This window comes from Spea bombifrons, chromosome 5 (assembly GCF_027358695.1).
Source record: "Spea bombifrons isolate aSpeBom1 chromosome 5, aSpeBom1.2.pri, whole genome shotgun sequence".
Classification (NCBI taxonomy): Eukaryota; Metazoa; Chordata; class Amphibia; order Anura; family Pelobatidae; genus Spea; species Spea bombifrons.
In genome coordinates, this window is record NC_071091.1 from 102,192,903 (window position 1) to 102,207,157 (window position 14,255).

At 38.4% G+C, this 14,255-nt stretch overlaps 1 protein-coding gene across 1 annotated transcript in view; it reads left to right on the forward strand.

The window, feature by feature from the left end:
- Positions 1 to 14,255, forward strand: part of FER1L6 (fer-1 like family member 6) — a 53,223-nt gene that overhangs the window by 36,719 nt on the left and 2,249 nt on the right. Inside the window, exons 26-40 of the mRNA XM_053466452.1 lie at positions 104 to 360; positions 688 to 813; positions 2,484 to 2,523; positions 3,479 to 3,612; positions 4,261 to 4,392; positions 5,772 to 5,897; positions 6,171 to 6,298; positions 7,142 to 7,312; positions 7,994 to 8,148; positions 9,285 to 9,427; positions 10,015 to 10,103; positions 10,546 to 10,644; positions 11,100 to 11,341; positions 11,657 to 11,820; positions 12,214 to 12,314. Of these exons, the coding sequence (XP_053322427.1) occupies positions 104 to 360; positions 688 to 813; positions 2,484 to 2,523; positions 3,479 to 3,612; positions 4,261 to 4,392; positions 5,772 to 5,897; positions 6,171 to 6,298; positions 7,142 to 7,312; positions 7,994 to 8,148; positions 9,285 to 9,427; positions 10,015 to 10,103; positions 10,546 to 10,644; positions 11,100 to 11,341; positions 11,657 to 11,820; positions 12,214 to 12,314 (2,107 nt within the window). The remainder of the gene's footprint in view (positions 1 to 103; positions 361 to 687; positions 814 to 2,483; positions 2,524 to 3,478; positions 3,613 to 4,260; positions 4,393 to 5,771; positions 5,898 to 6,170; positions 6,299 to 7,141; positions 7,313 to 7,993; positions 8,149 to 9,284; positions 9,428 to 10,014; positions 10,104 to 10,545; positions 10,645 to 11,099; positions 11,342 to 11,656; positions 11,821 to 12,213; positions 12,315 to 14,255) is intronic.

Genomic DNA, 14,255 nt, shown 5'->3' on the forward strand with positions numbered 1-14,255 from the left:
TTTGCTAGGAACATTTTGGTATTTGCCAATTTTTTCCTGAATATTTAGTTTCATGCCCTTTTGTTGTTTTTTTTTAACAATGTCTCTCTCCGTTTGATTACAGGTGCCCCTCAGTATGATACTCCTGACCAGGGGGAGTCAGCAGACCACATCTACGTGGACGTGGAGTCACCTGCTGTACAAGGTGACCCGTCTGGTCCAGCTCCATCTCAGGATCCTTCTTCAGGTCCATCTTCTGATCCAGCTCCAAGCCCGTCGCCCAGCCCCGATCAGGACCCTGCTGCAGATGACTCTTTGTTAAATGTCAAAAAATCAAAGGCAACATTCAAGTCTCCTTTGAAAAAAGACACTAAACAACAGGTGATGACCGAACCCGCCATTGTTATTGCAATGATTATGCACATGTTGGACAATTGAGGAGGTGTTCTGTGTCTCCCCAGGATAGTCAGTTACTCCTTACTCTATAAAGTTGAAGGCACAGTTTAAAACTTGACCCATCTCTGTGTATAGTAACTACATGCTGTTATATCCTGAAAAGAAAATGGTCGGAATGACCATAGGATGTAAAAAGTATCAGCAGGGTGATCTCCTTGGTACTGCATGGCAGATCAGGCTGCCTATCGGTAGTCTGGTCTCCCCTCTGTTAGGTAGAAAGACATAGAAATAACTTTCCTTCTTTCTAAACAGGCACTAGTGAGAGGGTCTACCAGGCGGTCTACTAAGAAGAAAAAGAGAACAATTGCAGATGAATCGGCTGAGAATGTTATCGACTGGTGGTCAAAATATTATGCATCACTGGAAAAAATGCAAAAGGTAATATAATAATTGTAAATACGTTAATATATCACTAATCCATTAAACTGATGCTCCAGCCTTCATGTGCACTTTTATGAATTTGCTTCTTTCCCCAATCCGCCAGTTTCTTGGCTTGAAGGAGAGGTGTTCAGCCACTTCACTTGCGACGTAATAGTACTTCCTAACGTCATTAAGAGGTTTAGATGTTTCAGTTCCCTTTGGATAGGCAACGTATCTGCCCAAAAGATATGGGAGTATCAGGCAACACTGTTACAGGTTTATGTTGTTTGTTGGAGCCATGTAATTCCAATGATAAGGGGAAAAAATGAGGATCGGGCCAGGTCAACGATCAATGTCTCATTATGAGAGGAGCCGATGTTAGCCAGAAAAAGGGATGGATTCATTCACAGCAGGACCAGGAGATGGATGAATTCTGTCAACAACTAGTAAGAAAAATCAGGCCTCATTAATATCCATAAAACACCCCCTGGCTCGAGAATTGATTATTGATGGAAGGAATGCTGAGTTACGGTTCCTCTGCACTCAATGGAGACCGGAGAAAGGATTGAAGATAAATGAGAGGACCCTGCTGTAGAAAACAGGGTCGTTTGCTTTATTAGTGCCTAACCTCACCATTAAATGCAAAGATAAGATGACTCCTACCCAAAATCTACTTTATTTACAGTATATAATTTATTATTTATTTATTTTGTATTTTATCAGTTTCTTTACATTAATTAGTTATACTATTTATAGGGGATTGGCTGTGAGTTTATTCACCACTTGATTAAATATATGATTAAAAGTCTGGCTGTTTTCTTGTTGCTTGGAAGATTTTTTTCCCAGATTCAAACCGGATTGGTGCCCACGTGAATTCAGTGGTAGTTGAAGGTAGATCGGGCATCTCCACTGTCCTCTTTTATTTATATGTTAAAGATGATACCTTTAAGTGGCATATAATGGATTGAAAGCTTTCAAGACTATCTAGGTCTCTTTTTCATACATGGTATAATATACCTGAAGAAGAGACCTAGATAGCGATGCATTATCCATAAAACACAATAGGCACATGCCTAGGGGTCCCTAGTTTTTTGCTGGTTAACCCAGCCAACTATGGTCCCATAGCTGCAGTCGCCACACTGTCTAGGTGACTATAGCTGGGACGCGGGTGCTCAGCGGGGTCATGTTAATGGAGCGTTCCTCATGATACCTCACGGCCAATGGCTAGTTATATTATTATGTAAAAAATTAAATGTTAGCAAGTGAAAGCAAACCTCAATCTATTTAATCGTAATGCTCTATTGCCTCATCCATGACTAACAGTGATTTAAGAGTAATTAGGTTCCCTGCCGGGACACATTATAATAGTCATTCATTAAACGGTGTTATAATTAAAAGTTCTTTTCTACAATGTTTAATGTGATTTGTGTTGGGTATTTAAAGATTAATCACTGCAAGAAAGCAACAGCTTTCCACGGCTAATGTTCAAATTCATAAGAAATTCTAACCGGAGACACGAGGCTCATTCAGTAAACTCCAATGAAACGTCCTCTGTTATCAGGGTATATCAGGGCTGATATCAAAGAATGGTAATAATGTATCAGCTGGTGTATTGTGGAATGGATGGATGGATGATTTCACGTCTTTACAGTAACCACACTCAGGTCTTTCATTTCAATTTCTTTTAGGCAAAAGCCTCCTCTGCAAACGCTGAAGCAGGTGACACAAGTGAGTATTTGCAGAATGGCAACATGACTATCATTGCTACAATTCTTAACTTAATTATATAAATCCTATATGTATCGTACCTTACATTCTATTGTAGTTGTATGTTTACCCACTAAATAATATTGAATATGTCGTCATGGGGTCGCCCCCTAAGAGAGTCTTTAGCGTCAACCAAATGCTTTGGTTTTTATTAATTTAGAAATTGTCATTTTGTGCTGCTTTTTCATATTTTCCTCTCTTTTGATGAGATCCACCAGAGCATTAAGGTGGTCCTGCTGACTCTTGTTATACAGACTTCCCAAAGTGCATTGAGAAAGCATATAAGTGAACTTCCATTAGTTATGCATGTGCACTCGCCGAACCTGTGACATCATAAGACGTCTCGGACATAAGTGTTCCAGCATCATTTTCTAAGGAAATGCTGCCGTAGCTCTTAAAAAAGATCAATAAGGCAAATTATGATTTATTTTACAGATTACCCACTAAGGTTTACTGCCTGTTTAATGCTTCGGTACACACAGCATTGTGAAACAGGATGGTACTGTATAAATCAATAACAAAGAAGCATAATAATAAAAATAATACAAAGAAAAAAATAAAGTAACTTTGAAAAATATTTTTTGAGTTTCCATGGCAAACGACCTATCAGTGCCCAGCTGTTGTGTCACATGGCAATTAAGTATTTCCATCAAAATTATGAATGAACCAATATTTTACCTGGTTAAATAACTAATTCTAGGAAGTGTTTAGCCATTCAATAGTGGTAAAGATAATATTTTTAGCACTGCCTTTAAAACATCTGTAACCTCTGGACACTTTCTGATAGTATTTTACCATCGAAAGTCAAAACAAAAAAGGAATGGATCTTCTGTTCTAATCCATCCTCATTACACACCCTGAGCTCCTAATGTAGAAGAATGCCTAATGCTGAAGGTGAATGATTTTATTTTGGCAGCTGATAAAACCCCGGGACAAGTGACTTTAGTCATTGAAGAAGATCGAGATAAAAAGAAAAAGGACGGCAAGAAGGGTATGGAAGTTCTTAAAAAGAAGCCTAAAGAAGATGAACCTAAACTTGCAACATTACAGGTAAAACAGATGACTTGAGCTAATTCACTTTAAATAATTGTGTATATTATTTATATAATACAGCTTTTTAGAATCGTGGAGGAGCCATGCGCTGGGCACAAGCCCACCCCAAGCTCACGCCAGCTAGAGTTACAAGGAGAATAAGGATGGAAATAAAATAAAAGGATTGGAAATCTATAACATAATTACCGTGTAAATATATTTACAAGCAAGGGGGGTAAAATAAATCCCTTACAGCTTTGTAAAATTACCCAGGAAACCATAAATTCATCTCAAGATAGATTACAATTTTCACGAACACGATGGCACATTAGGATTGCAAGAAAAAAATAAAATAGAGATATTCAACCTATGACCCAATAATCATTATCACCGATGTGGATAAAATGTTACAAATTATATTTCTACAACCATCCTTTAAAAATAAACAATTATCAATAGACCCAAACCAACAAAAAGTTGATATTCAAAAAAAAACCTTGGTTAGTTGTAATATAGTCCATTCACATTGCTCCATTTCTATTTCTTATTGTGTACTTTTTTGTCACTTTTCGTTTGCCCATGTGTCCGTCTGCTGTTTGGTGTCCGTCTGCTGTTTGGCGTCCATGCTTAGGAAGGAATTTCTAAATTTGCATTTTTTTTTTGCAGATTTATGATAATGAACTTGAGGGCGAATTTCAGAATTTTGAAGACTGGGTCCGCACTTTTGAACTCTTGAGGGGCAAATCCACGGATGAGGACCACAGTGTTCACGATGATAGGGTTGTTGGCAAATTCAAGGTGGGCAATACAAAGGGGTCCGTTTGTTTATAGGAATTAGTGTATTTACCTGATACTTTTATAGCCCTAAATTGACGCTATTTGTAAATTTCACTCCCTGGGCACCATATGGTGATTATGGAGATATACTCTCACTAAACCAATGTAGGCAAGAGAGGCCATGAGAAGACCTCTGGGGCAATAGAAGGACCCTACTAACTGTTGTGTGAGTCAAGGAGGGAAAGGAGCTCTTACCCCCACCCTGAGGGGCAATTTTCTGAACTTCAATACTGATAGGGGCCCTTATTGCTTCTTTTCTCTTTCTTGTGTACACTTGAATTGAACATTTTTTGTACATTTGTTAAACTTCTCTCTACATACCAAATGCAACCAGATGTTTTTTTTGGGGGTTAAAAACTGTTAATCTCTGGATTAATTGCTTTTTTTTACCCTATACCGAAGCCTTTCTTAGAAAAAAAATTGCAATCATCTTATTTTTCTCAAGGCAAACTGTGTCTCAAATAAGAACTGTCAAGTTCGAAATTATCATCATTCCTACTCTTACATACAACAGTCGTGTTTTTGTTAATTAATAGCTAATTTTTATATTAGACATTTGTGATAATAGCTGCTTTACAAAGTAAAACTTCTCTAAAGCTACAGGCTCATGCACAGTCTGCTAGAACAATACAGGAAGTTGACCGGAAGTTGACTGGAAGTTGACAGGAAGTGTACTGCAACTTCCTGCTTGGCTGTTACATTAGGATTCCATTGCAATCTTTACTCAGTGATCATAGAAAATGACGTAAAATTGACATTAAACACTCATGATATGTATCTAAAAGGATGGAGCACAGGAAAACATAGTTCTACTAAATAATATTATCACAGGTGACGAATGCTGGATTTAATTTTATGGCGTTACCTCAGCTCCCTTGTAGATATTCGTTAGGTACTGAATTTTCCATAATAATGGCTCCTTAAATCCATTTCTGCGCCATCTTAAATTTTGATTACCTGAACAAGACGTTGCTAAGATTCTTACACCACAAAGGTTTTTAAGAATGATAAGAGAGACAGAGGGGACCAGACTTTGGGAAGAGCCTATCCATTCCAGCTTATTTCACCCATTTGTCATCATGCCGGAAGAAGTTCTGCCATTGCCCCACCTGTAATACCTGTTATTCTGAACTGCTCCTCCTTGTTTGATATTCTCTGTCTTGATCTTTTACCAAGCCCACCAAGATATCTTGCATATAATGAGGAAGAATTCATTTCAGAATGATTGTCTGAGTTATTAAGGCTCGGTCAGTCTGCTGAAGGAATAGAAACAGAAGACGTATTGGCTTCTTCTTGTTCTATTTTTCATTATTCTCTCTGTGTTGTCATTATTTCAAAAGGGTTCTTTCAGCATCTACAAGAGCACAGATGACTCCAGCTCCATGGATAACGGGCAGTTACGGATTCTTCAGGGGCTTCCCCAGAATCACTCAGTCAAAGTCCTTATAAGAGTTTATGTCGTGGCAGTACGTATTTCATGGTTTAATTTCAACAGATATATCAGACAATCCATCTTAAATATGTGTATAAAGCTTGATTGCACTGGCCATTATATATATATATATATATATTGGTGGATGGCACTGGCCATTGCGCACGCAGCAGGATAATTTTGTAACTAATGTTTTGGGCATTTTGTTTAACCGGGAGATCTCAGTTGGTCCTCATTCCGTTTCTATTACTTTTTCCGATCGTTACATTTAACTAAATATGTCTTTTTCTCTCTTTTTTTATACTAGGGGTTTAACCTCAGTCCAGCAGATCCGGATGGTAAATCTGACCCATATATAGTTTTAAGATTGGGCAAGACTGAAATAAAAGATCGAGATAAGTACATCCCCAAACAGCTGAATCCAGTGTTTGGAAGGTAAGATAACTGAGAAGAGCTAGTATGAGTGTAACGGCAGTTCCGTCACACGCTCCGTCACAATGAGAACAACCCCAGTTCATACAAAAATGCACAATTTGTAGAAGATCAGAGGTTGCCAACAAGTAGCTCACTAGGTATTCCTGGACTACAACTCTCATGATTCCTTAACAGCCTTTAGATGGCCAGAGACATAATATAAATATACTTTCCAGCCTTTCACAAGGCCGAAGAGGGTGGCTTAGAGGTATGTTTTTGCCGGGGGGTCTTTATCAAAACCATTGCGTTTGTGACCTTCTTGTAGTTTTTTTAAAAAGGCATTTCTAAAAAACAGAGGATATTTACACAATTTAATTAAAATAAAAAAATTGGCCGTGTTTATACGTATATAAATATGTAATATAATTGGTTTTCTCTTACGTTAGGTTCATTAAATGAATCCCAAAAATATAGTTCTAATATGCAGTAGAATTTCAAATAACAATTATTTAATGAGTTATGCAATTAAAAACCTGTTGTTTATTTATTTATTACAAAAAAAAAAAGGTAACGTAAAAAAATATGTAGTTTGGGGAAAACAAATTTGTCCTTTTCCTAAATCATGCAATTTATAGTTTTATACACAAAATAAATCCATATTATACTGAAAAATAAGCAATAAAATACGCAATAAATATATGTTAGAAGCTATAAGAAGTCCTAATTAATGATTTTAGTTTTAGTTCCACTTTAAGTGTTCTTTGACCTTTATTCAAATTCTGTTCCTGCCTTCTTCTTGATAGAATGCTGCATTTTTTTTTGGAATGTTAGACATTGTTTAACAAGAACTTAAAACTTAATTAGATCATTTGAAATACAAGCCACTTTCCCGAAGGAATCTCTGCTATCCATCCTGATTTACGACTACGATCTGATCGGATCAGACGACCTTATCGGAGAGACAAAAATTGATTTGGAGAATCGTTTCTACAGCAGACACCGGGCAACCTGCGGACTGCAAAGTCAATACGAAATGTAAGATCTCTTCTCGCTTTACAACTCTCGTCTTAACAACTCCTAATGAAAATAAACGTGTCTTACAAAGTGAACCTGGTTTTCTTTAAAGCTTAGTAGACTTTGTAGGACAGTCTGTTTAGAGACTTGAGGAAACTCTTTTCATATCCTCAAACCTGCATAAAAAATCCATATAAATGACTTTTTTATGTATTTTTTTGTATGGCCATTTTTTAATTACGCCTCTAAAACATCATGTATTTCTTTATAGTGTGTTGGAAACATTAGGGGATAAAATCGTTTTATGATGCTGCATTGCTTTGCGGGGAAGAGCTGGAATCTCTTTGGGTGGATTTGTGGATTATATTAGTTAGTAGTGCAGGTAAAAAAGTTAACTTTTTTAACAGATCCCTAAACTATATAATAGTACCCACGTCCCATGAGCTAGCTAAGAAGATACATAGTATTTTAGGTTGACAAAAAAAAAATTCTATCGAGTTCCATCCTGCTTTTGATCCAGTTGTTGATTTCAAATTCTGCCTCATAAAGATGAAAAATCCTTATTGGCTCCAAAATAGCAATCTGACGACGACAACTACCCACAAGAAGCAGAGGCGTTACAATGTAATCAGATTCCTTTGAGTTTTTGGGAGATTTCAGTCCGTATCTTCATTATTGCGTAACCCTTGCCTTGTCTTTCAGAGAAGGGTACAATACCTGGCGAGACTCCACTAAACCAACGGAGATCCTGACCAAGTTGTGCAAAGACAACAAATTAAGCGGCCCGTTCTTCCGCCCAGGCCAGATACAGGTCGGAAGCAAAATCTTTACCGGACAAACCATTTTTGACCAAGATGGTAACTACGCATTACATTATCTCACCGGGCTTACATTCTAATTCCTTGCCTGCCACAAACATACTTGTATTGTTACTTGCTTTCTCTGTACATACCTACGAAATATTTGTATTTTATCTGTATATGACATATGCAAACCTTTCAGTGATATTAACCAGGGAAAGGGAGAGCTAGTTCATCGTGTTTATATACCTTCCTGCAGCAGGACCACCCCTAGGGTTTCTAGTGCCCTAGGATAGCTGCGTGCCCCCCATTCACATGTACTCGCCAGGTCGGCATTATAGGCAGCAGGCCCTGGTCTCAACATAAAAGCATAGAATTAATTGATGCTTGTTGTGGGATTAACCCCTTAAGGACAACGGGTTGTCCTTAAACTTATTAAGAACAATGCATTGTGAGCCCTTACATGTATGGCCTTTGTCATGAAGGGGTTAAGGATGTGTTTATAGATGTGTTTATCTTTTTTTAAAAAAAAATGTATACTCTGCATCCCAAAGGGCCGTGATCTATGTCCCATAGTGTTCGAACTATAAAATGTTTAAGGCTAGAGAATGACACTTAGATCCAACATCACTCCTAAGAAATGCGGAGCACTTAGCGATAGCTTAATCTGTCCTGTGGAAGTTCCAGGGCTTTACGGCCCCGCTGGGCGTTTTAACGCACAATCTCTCTATTTGAATTTGGCGAAACCCCAATCACATTTACGCCAGCAGATTCCCACACAGGCTCGCCGCCTCTTCATAACATTCAGTACGTTCAGCTTTAGAGGACAGAAGCAAACAAAAATCACAACTAAAACTTCTAATAAATACTCATAACACAAAAATAGCTTTTTTTTTTGGCTTCTACCCCCAAAAAACTACTTCTGCCCGATGACATTCACAAAAATAAAAGATTAATGTGCCCGATGCTTTGTGACGTTCCTCCGGGTGCCTTTGTGCTAAATTCATGTTTTATGAATTATTTGTAATGGATCATGTCGCGGGAATGATGGGAATAAATCTCCGTTACGTACTTCTCTGGAAATCTTCCTCGTTCCCTCTTGTTTTTTTAGTGACTGTATTTAATAATTAAGACGGATCACCCCTCTCTGTGCGATATAATTTGATCTTTTTCTCTTGCCTCTGTTTTGATAGATGAGAAAGTCGAATCTTACGAGCACCTTGCTCTGAAAGTCTTGCGTTCTTGGTCTGATATTCCAGGAGTTGGATGTACTCTCGTTCCCGAGCATATTGAAACCAGGGCTTTATACCACCGAGATAAACCTGGAATTGAACAGGTAATAACACCCAATATAAAACACAGAATGGTCTTCATTCCATTCCCACATATCGGACTCCTATGAAGTAATAAATATTGTATATTCCCATATAATATATACTTTGTGTTGAGGTGACAGGGCAGCGAAATATGTCGGGAACCTGTTTTTTTGATGACATGACATTTCTTAGTGTCAGCGGTATCACCGAGCATGTTGGGGTCTATTATGGGAGAGTTGGCAGGAGAGTCATGGTTTTGACTCTCGCTTCATTATTCATTATGAAGGCCAACACTGGTAAGTTTCTCCAGAGTCCAGGGCTGAGATGGCCCTGTAAAATGTATTGTTCATTGTTGTATTCCAAGTCAATGGGCGAGGAGATTTTGAAGAAATCTCTCGTGGCTAATAGGACTAGATTGCCACGTTTTTAATATAACACAAATGTAAATCTATGAAGTTACGTATTTAGTTAGGATTTTATTCCATACGTTTGGCGTTGTTCAGTTTGCGGTGCCGTTAAATAACATCAATGTAGTTTTGTTGGGAAAGAAGCAATTGAATATTCCATTACTTGAATTACATACTTTTTGTTTTTTATGTGTATTAAGGGACGTATTCAGATGTGGGTAGACATGTTTCCCACTGATTTACCGCTCCCAGGACCTCCTGTTGATATTTCACCTCGGAAACCAAAAGGGTAATTACCTAATATTAATGAATTCATTAATTAGTTAATCACATTGTTAATCACACCTTTATGTGAAATCTGTCCTTGAATATGCTTCATTTAATAACGAGTCGAACATGCGCTGAGGCTTTATAGGTGAATGACAATGATTGGAATAATACTAATAACGTTATATTACTAAGAATAATAATGCCAGCTCAGCAAAAATTAAAATGAACATTTTTGAAATATGAAATTTTTGGTTTGACTTTAGATAATTCTAAAGTGATACAGAGGCCGGGGCAAATTAACAATGGGGCAAAAGGGCCAGTAGCCCTAAGTGGGCCCCCACTTTCTGCATCCTTTTGGGGCACTTTTGCCATTTTATACCACTAACATCTGTATATATATAGTATAATATGCAGTTTATTTAAATTTGTCATTTTATTAACCTGTTGATTGTTTTCTGTAGATACGAACTGAGAATAATAATCTGGAACACTGAAGATGTTATTTTGGAAGATGAAAATATCTTCACTGGGCAGAAATCAAGTGATATTTATGTTAAAGGGTAAGTGTGTGTGTGTGTGTGTGTTCAACTTTTGTTGGTATTAATTAGTAAAGTGTGGAAGAATCAACGCACAATGCTTACTTCATTAACATGTACAAAATAACATGCGCCACATTACACTGACATCCAAGATATGAATAAATATATATATTCAGCCATAACATTCTGACCACTGACAGGTGAAGAGAATGATGCTGATAATCCTGTTATCATGGCACCTGTCGGTGGGATATATTAGCAGCAAGTGAACATTTCATATATATACTGGTATTTATCATCCTATAGTGTGTGGCCACCAGCTGGACAACATATGGGACCCCATTAAAGTGTTCAGACATTAGAAGGGGCTCCGTGTAACTGGGTGGCTCCGTGTAACTGGGTTGCAGGATCTTCATGTCTTCTAGATCAGCTGACTTTGTGTAAATTGACTTGTATGGTTTAAACCTGCGTTTCAGGTGGTTGAAGGGCCTTGAGGATGACAGCCAGGAGACCGACGTCCACTACAACTCTCTAACCGGCGAAGGAAACTTTAACTGGCGTTTCGTGTTCCCGTTCCATTATATGCCGGCTGAAAAGCAAATGATAATCAGTAAACGGGAAAACATTTTCTCCTTGGAGAAAACCGAACGCAAAATACCAGCCGTGCTCGTCCTCCAAGTCTGGGATTTCGACAGGCTCTCTTCTGATGACTTCTTAGGTATGATTAAAACTATTTGTACTGAGCCCTCAAAACCAAGCAGAATAAGATAATGACAATCCTCGATATCACAATAGAAAATACTAGTGAATCCTGTCCCGCTCACACCCTACAGTATTTTGGTCATATGTTTCACTTCCCCACTTGGTTTCAGCCAACGATTTCTCAATCGAGGCATTGAATTATTTGATATGTGTTGCCAGTGAATTTTTGCGCCTGTTGGCTCTTCAGCTGCAACATAAGCCCTTTGGTACTCTTCAGCACTTTTTTGGTATCGTTTCAGTCGGGACATGTTTTTTTTTCTTAAATGAACAGGTTCTATGGAGCTAAATCTTAACGGGTTTCACCGAGGAGCCAAGGTCGCAAAGAGTTGTGACTTGGGTATGACGGCTCCCTTGAAGGACGAAAATAAAATTTCCATCTTTCATCAGAAGCGTATCCGGGGCTGGTGGCCTTTTGTGAAATCCGGTGAACTCACTGTAAGTTTTATGCAGAGCTTCATACTTTCCTGTTGTCCATATTTTGGCGGCACAGTCCGACCTCCGAACGTCAGCAGACAGCACCAAGACATCATACGGACCGGCAGTGATGTCACATGCGTCTCGATAGGTTGTTGCCATAGAAACTGGCAAGAAAACCTTTTTAAAAGATTCTGTGTTGTTTTGGTGGGATTAAATCTTAATTAATTAACCTTAATTAATGTTTTGTTGGAGCAGCAATTTATATTAACGTTCAGGACATCTATTCCTACGGCATGCTGTAAGAGCTAGAACGTTATTTCATGTGTTAATGGGAACTTAATTATTGTTTCATTCCAAACCATTTAATATAATAATAATAATAATATTTTTTTGTTCTGTGGACAAACATAGGGTAAAGTTGAAGCAGAATTTCACTTAGTCACAGCAGAGGAGGCTGAGAAGAATCCGGTCGGACGGGCGCGAAAAGAGCCAGAGCCGCTAGAGAAACCAAAGTAAGTGGCAGGTTTTAGAAGGGGTCTTGGATTGTATAGGATAAAAACCCACATAAAAGGCCATTTTCATTTTTCTCCTCTGCTTCTACATGCAAGTCTTCCGTTCTTTTTAGAAAAGCGGCACCGACCATTTTTAATTGATTTACATAAATCACCCTTACGAGTGATGCTTGGCTCAGCCATCTGTGTTATAAGACCACTGATTGTAGACTGAACCTGCCCCCAATATTTAAATGTTTTTTGTGCAAGATCAGTAGAAAAAAAAATTCTCTGACATTATTCGTAATCTCCGTAAATTATTCACTGAATAGGTGTCAAGTTCTACACATCCCCAGCCGGTGAATAATGCCACACAGGGACATGTAGAATTCACACACATGACAAATTATATTACACAAACTTTCCTTAAATATTTGAGGGCATTCGAGATACTCTGCAACAGCAAAGAAAGAAAACTTGCGGCAGCGCTTTCCCAGAAGCTTTTATTATACATTGTAGCTCTAAATACAGCGAGCAGTTACACTTCACTCTTTTTGCTCCTTTATGCTTATTCGTAACCCATAGCGAGCATTGCCTGGTGTCTTTTATTAGTTACCCCCCAGCACCCCCCCCAGTTATGAATTCTAGATACTTGCCAAAAGCACTTTAACTCGGCAAGTGGAATCCATTGGTGTCCATTTTTAAAAGGACATTCCGGCCGTCTTTATAGGTAGAGCTAAAGCTACATTCGTGATGTATGTTGTGCGATAATACTTTCCACGCTCTCATAGTTTTCTCAGCGGGGGGGCGAGCGGAAGAGGTTGTCATAATCCGTTCTGGTTCATGTGAGACTCTTGTCATGGTGAATGAGGCCAGGCAGCGACTCTTCATGCTTCTTTCTCTACCATGTTATCAAATAATGGAGCTGAATGGGGAAAAGAAAATAATATTTGATACGTTTCATTTCACTAAAGCAACACCGGCCTATGTAATGGCAGAAAATCACCGCAAAACCAATTAATAAACCTCGAGTCTCGGAGGGAATGATATTGAATTTCATTGAACAGCCTTTTCACCACCTTGGCTTCTCATCCCTTACTGCAGATAAATATGTCTGATTAGGGTTTTTTATGTTTTCAACTGTAAAGATGAAAGGAATTGAGATTTTTAACCTCGACAAGCGCTGTGATTTCTCGCATATCATCAGTTTTATACTGTGTGTAACCCTTGGTGTGCTGGAGAAGTGAGCGGTATAGAGAAGTAACTTGCTTTATCGATGCTCTGGTAATCAAACCACCAGGAGGTATTTAATTCCATGCACAAGTACTTAGGAACTTTCACCCGAGTGTAACGTACTCCACGTCTCTGGCATTCATGGGGATTATTAAAGGTTTGATAATATTCCTTTTTAGAACAGTGATTTATAACACGCAAGTCCACTTAGCTGGGTGCAGACGGGCAGTAAACTGGCAAATGGGGCTATACATTGCATGAAACATGCGGCCCTGGGCATACAGTGTTTATTAAGTTTAATACTTACATTATATTTAAAGCATTATTCTTTTAAAAGCATAAAAGTAAGAAATGAAAAACCTTAAAAAAAGAGAAAAAATATTCCTTAATAAGAGTTATTCTATCTATTTATTGTACAATATTTATTCTCAATGGTACTTGTAAATAATTAAGGATTACGCTGCCCTGGGTAGCTCTCCTACTTTTGCGGGGAGTGGGGATCAACTCCAACTCCACCCTTCCTACCTCTGGCCCCACCCCTCCTTGACCTCAAGCCACACCCCCTTACAAAGGCTGTCCCGATTTCTGCAACGTCGGGGGTTATGAATTCTAATGACAGAGCTTCGCATTTCAAAGCCCGCTTTGTAACATTCTTCTTAAACATCTCTGTTATTTGTAACGTATTCTTCAAAATCCTCAAACCGTCTGTGAAATCTCTAGAGAAAGGTC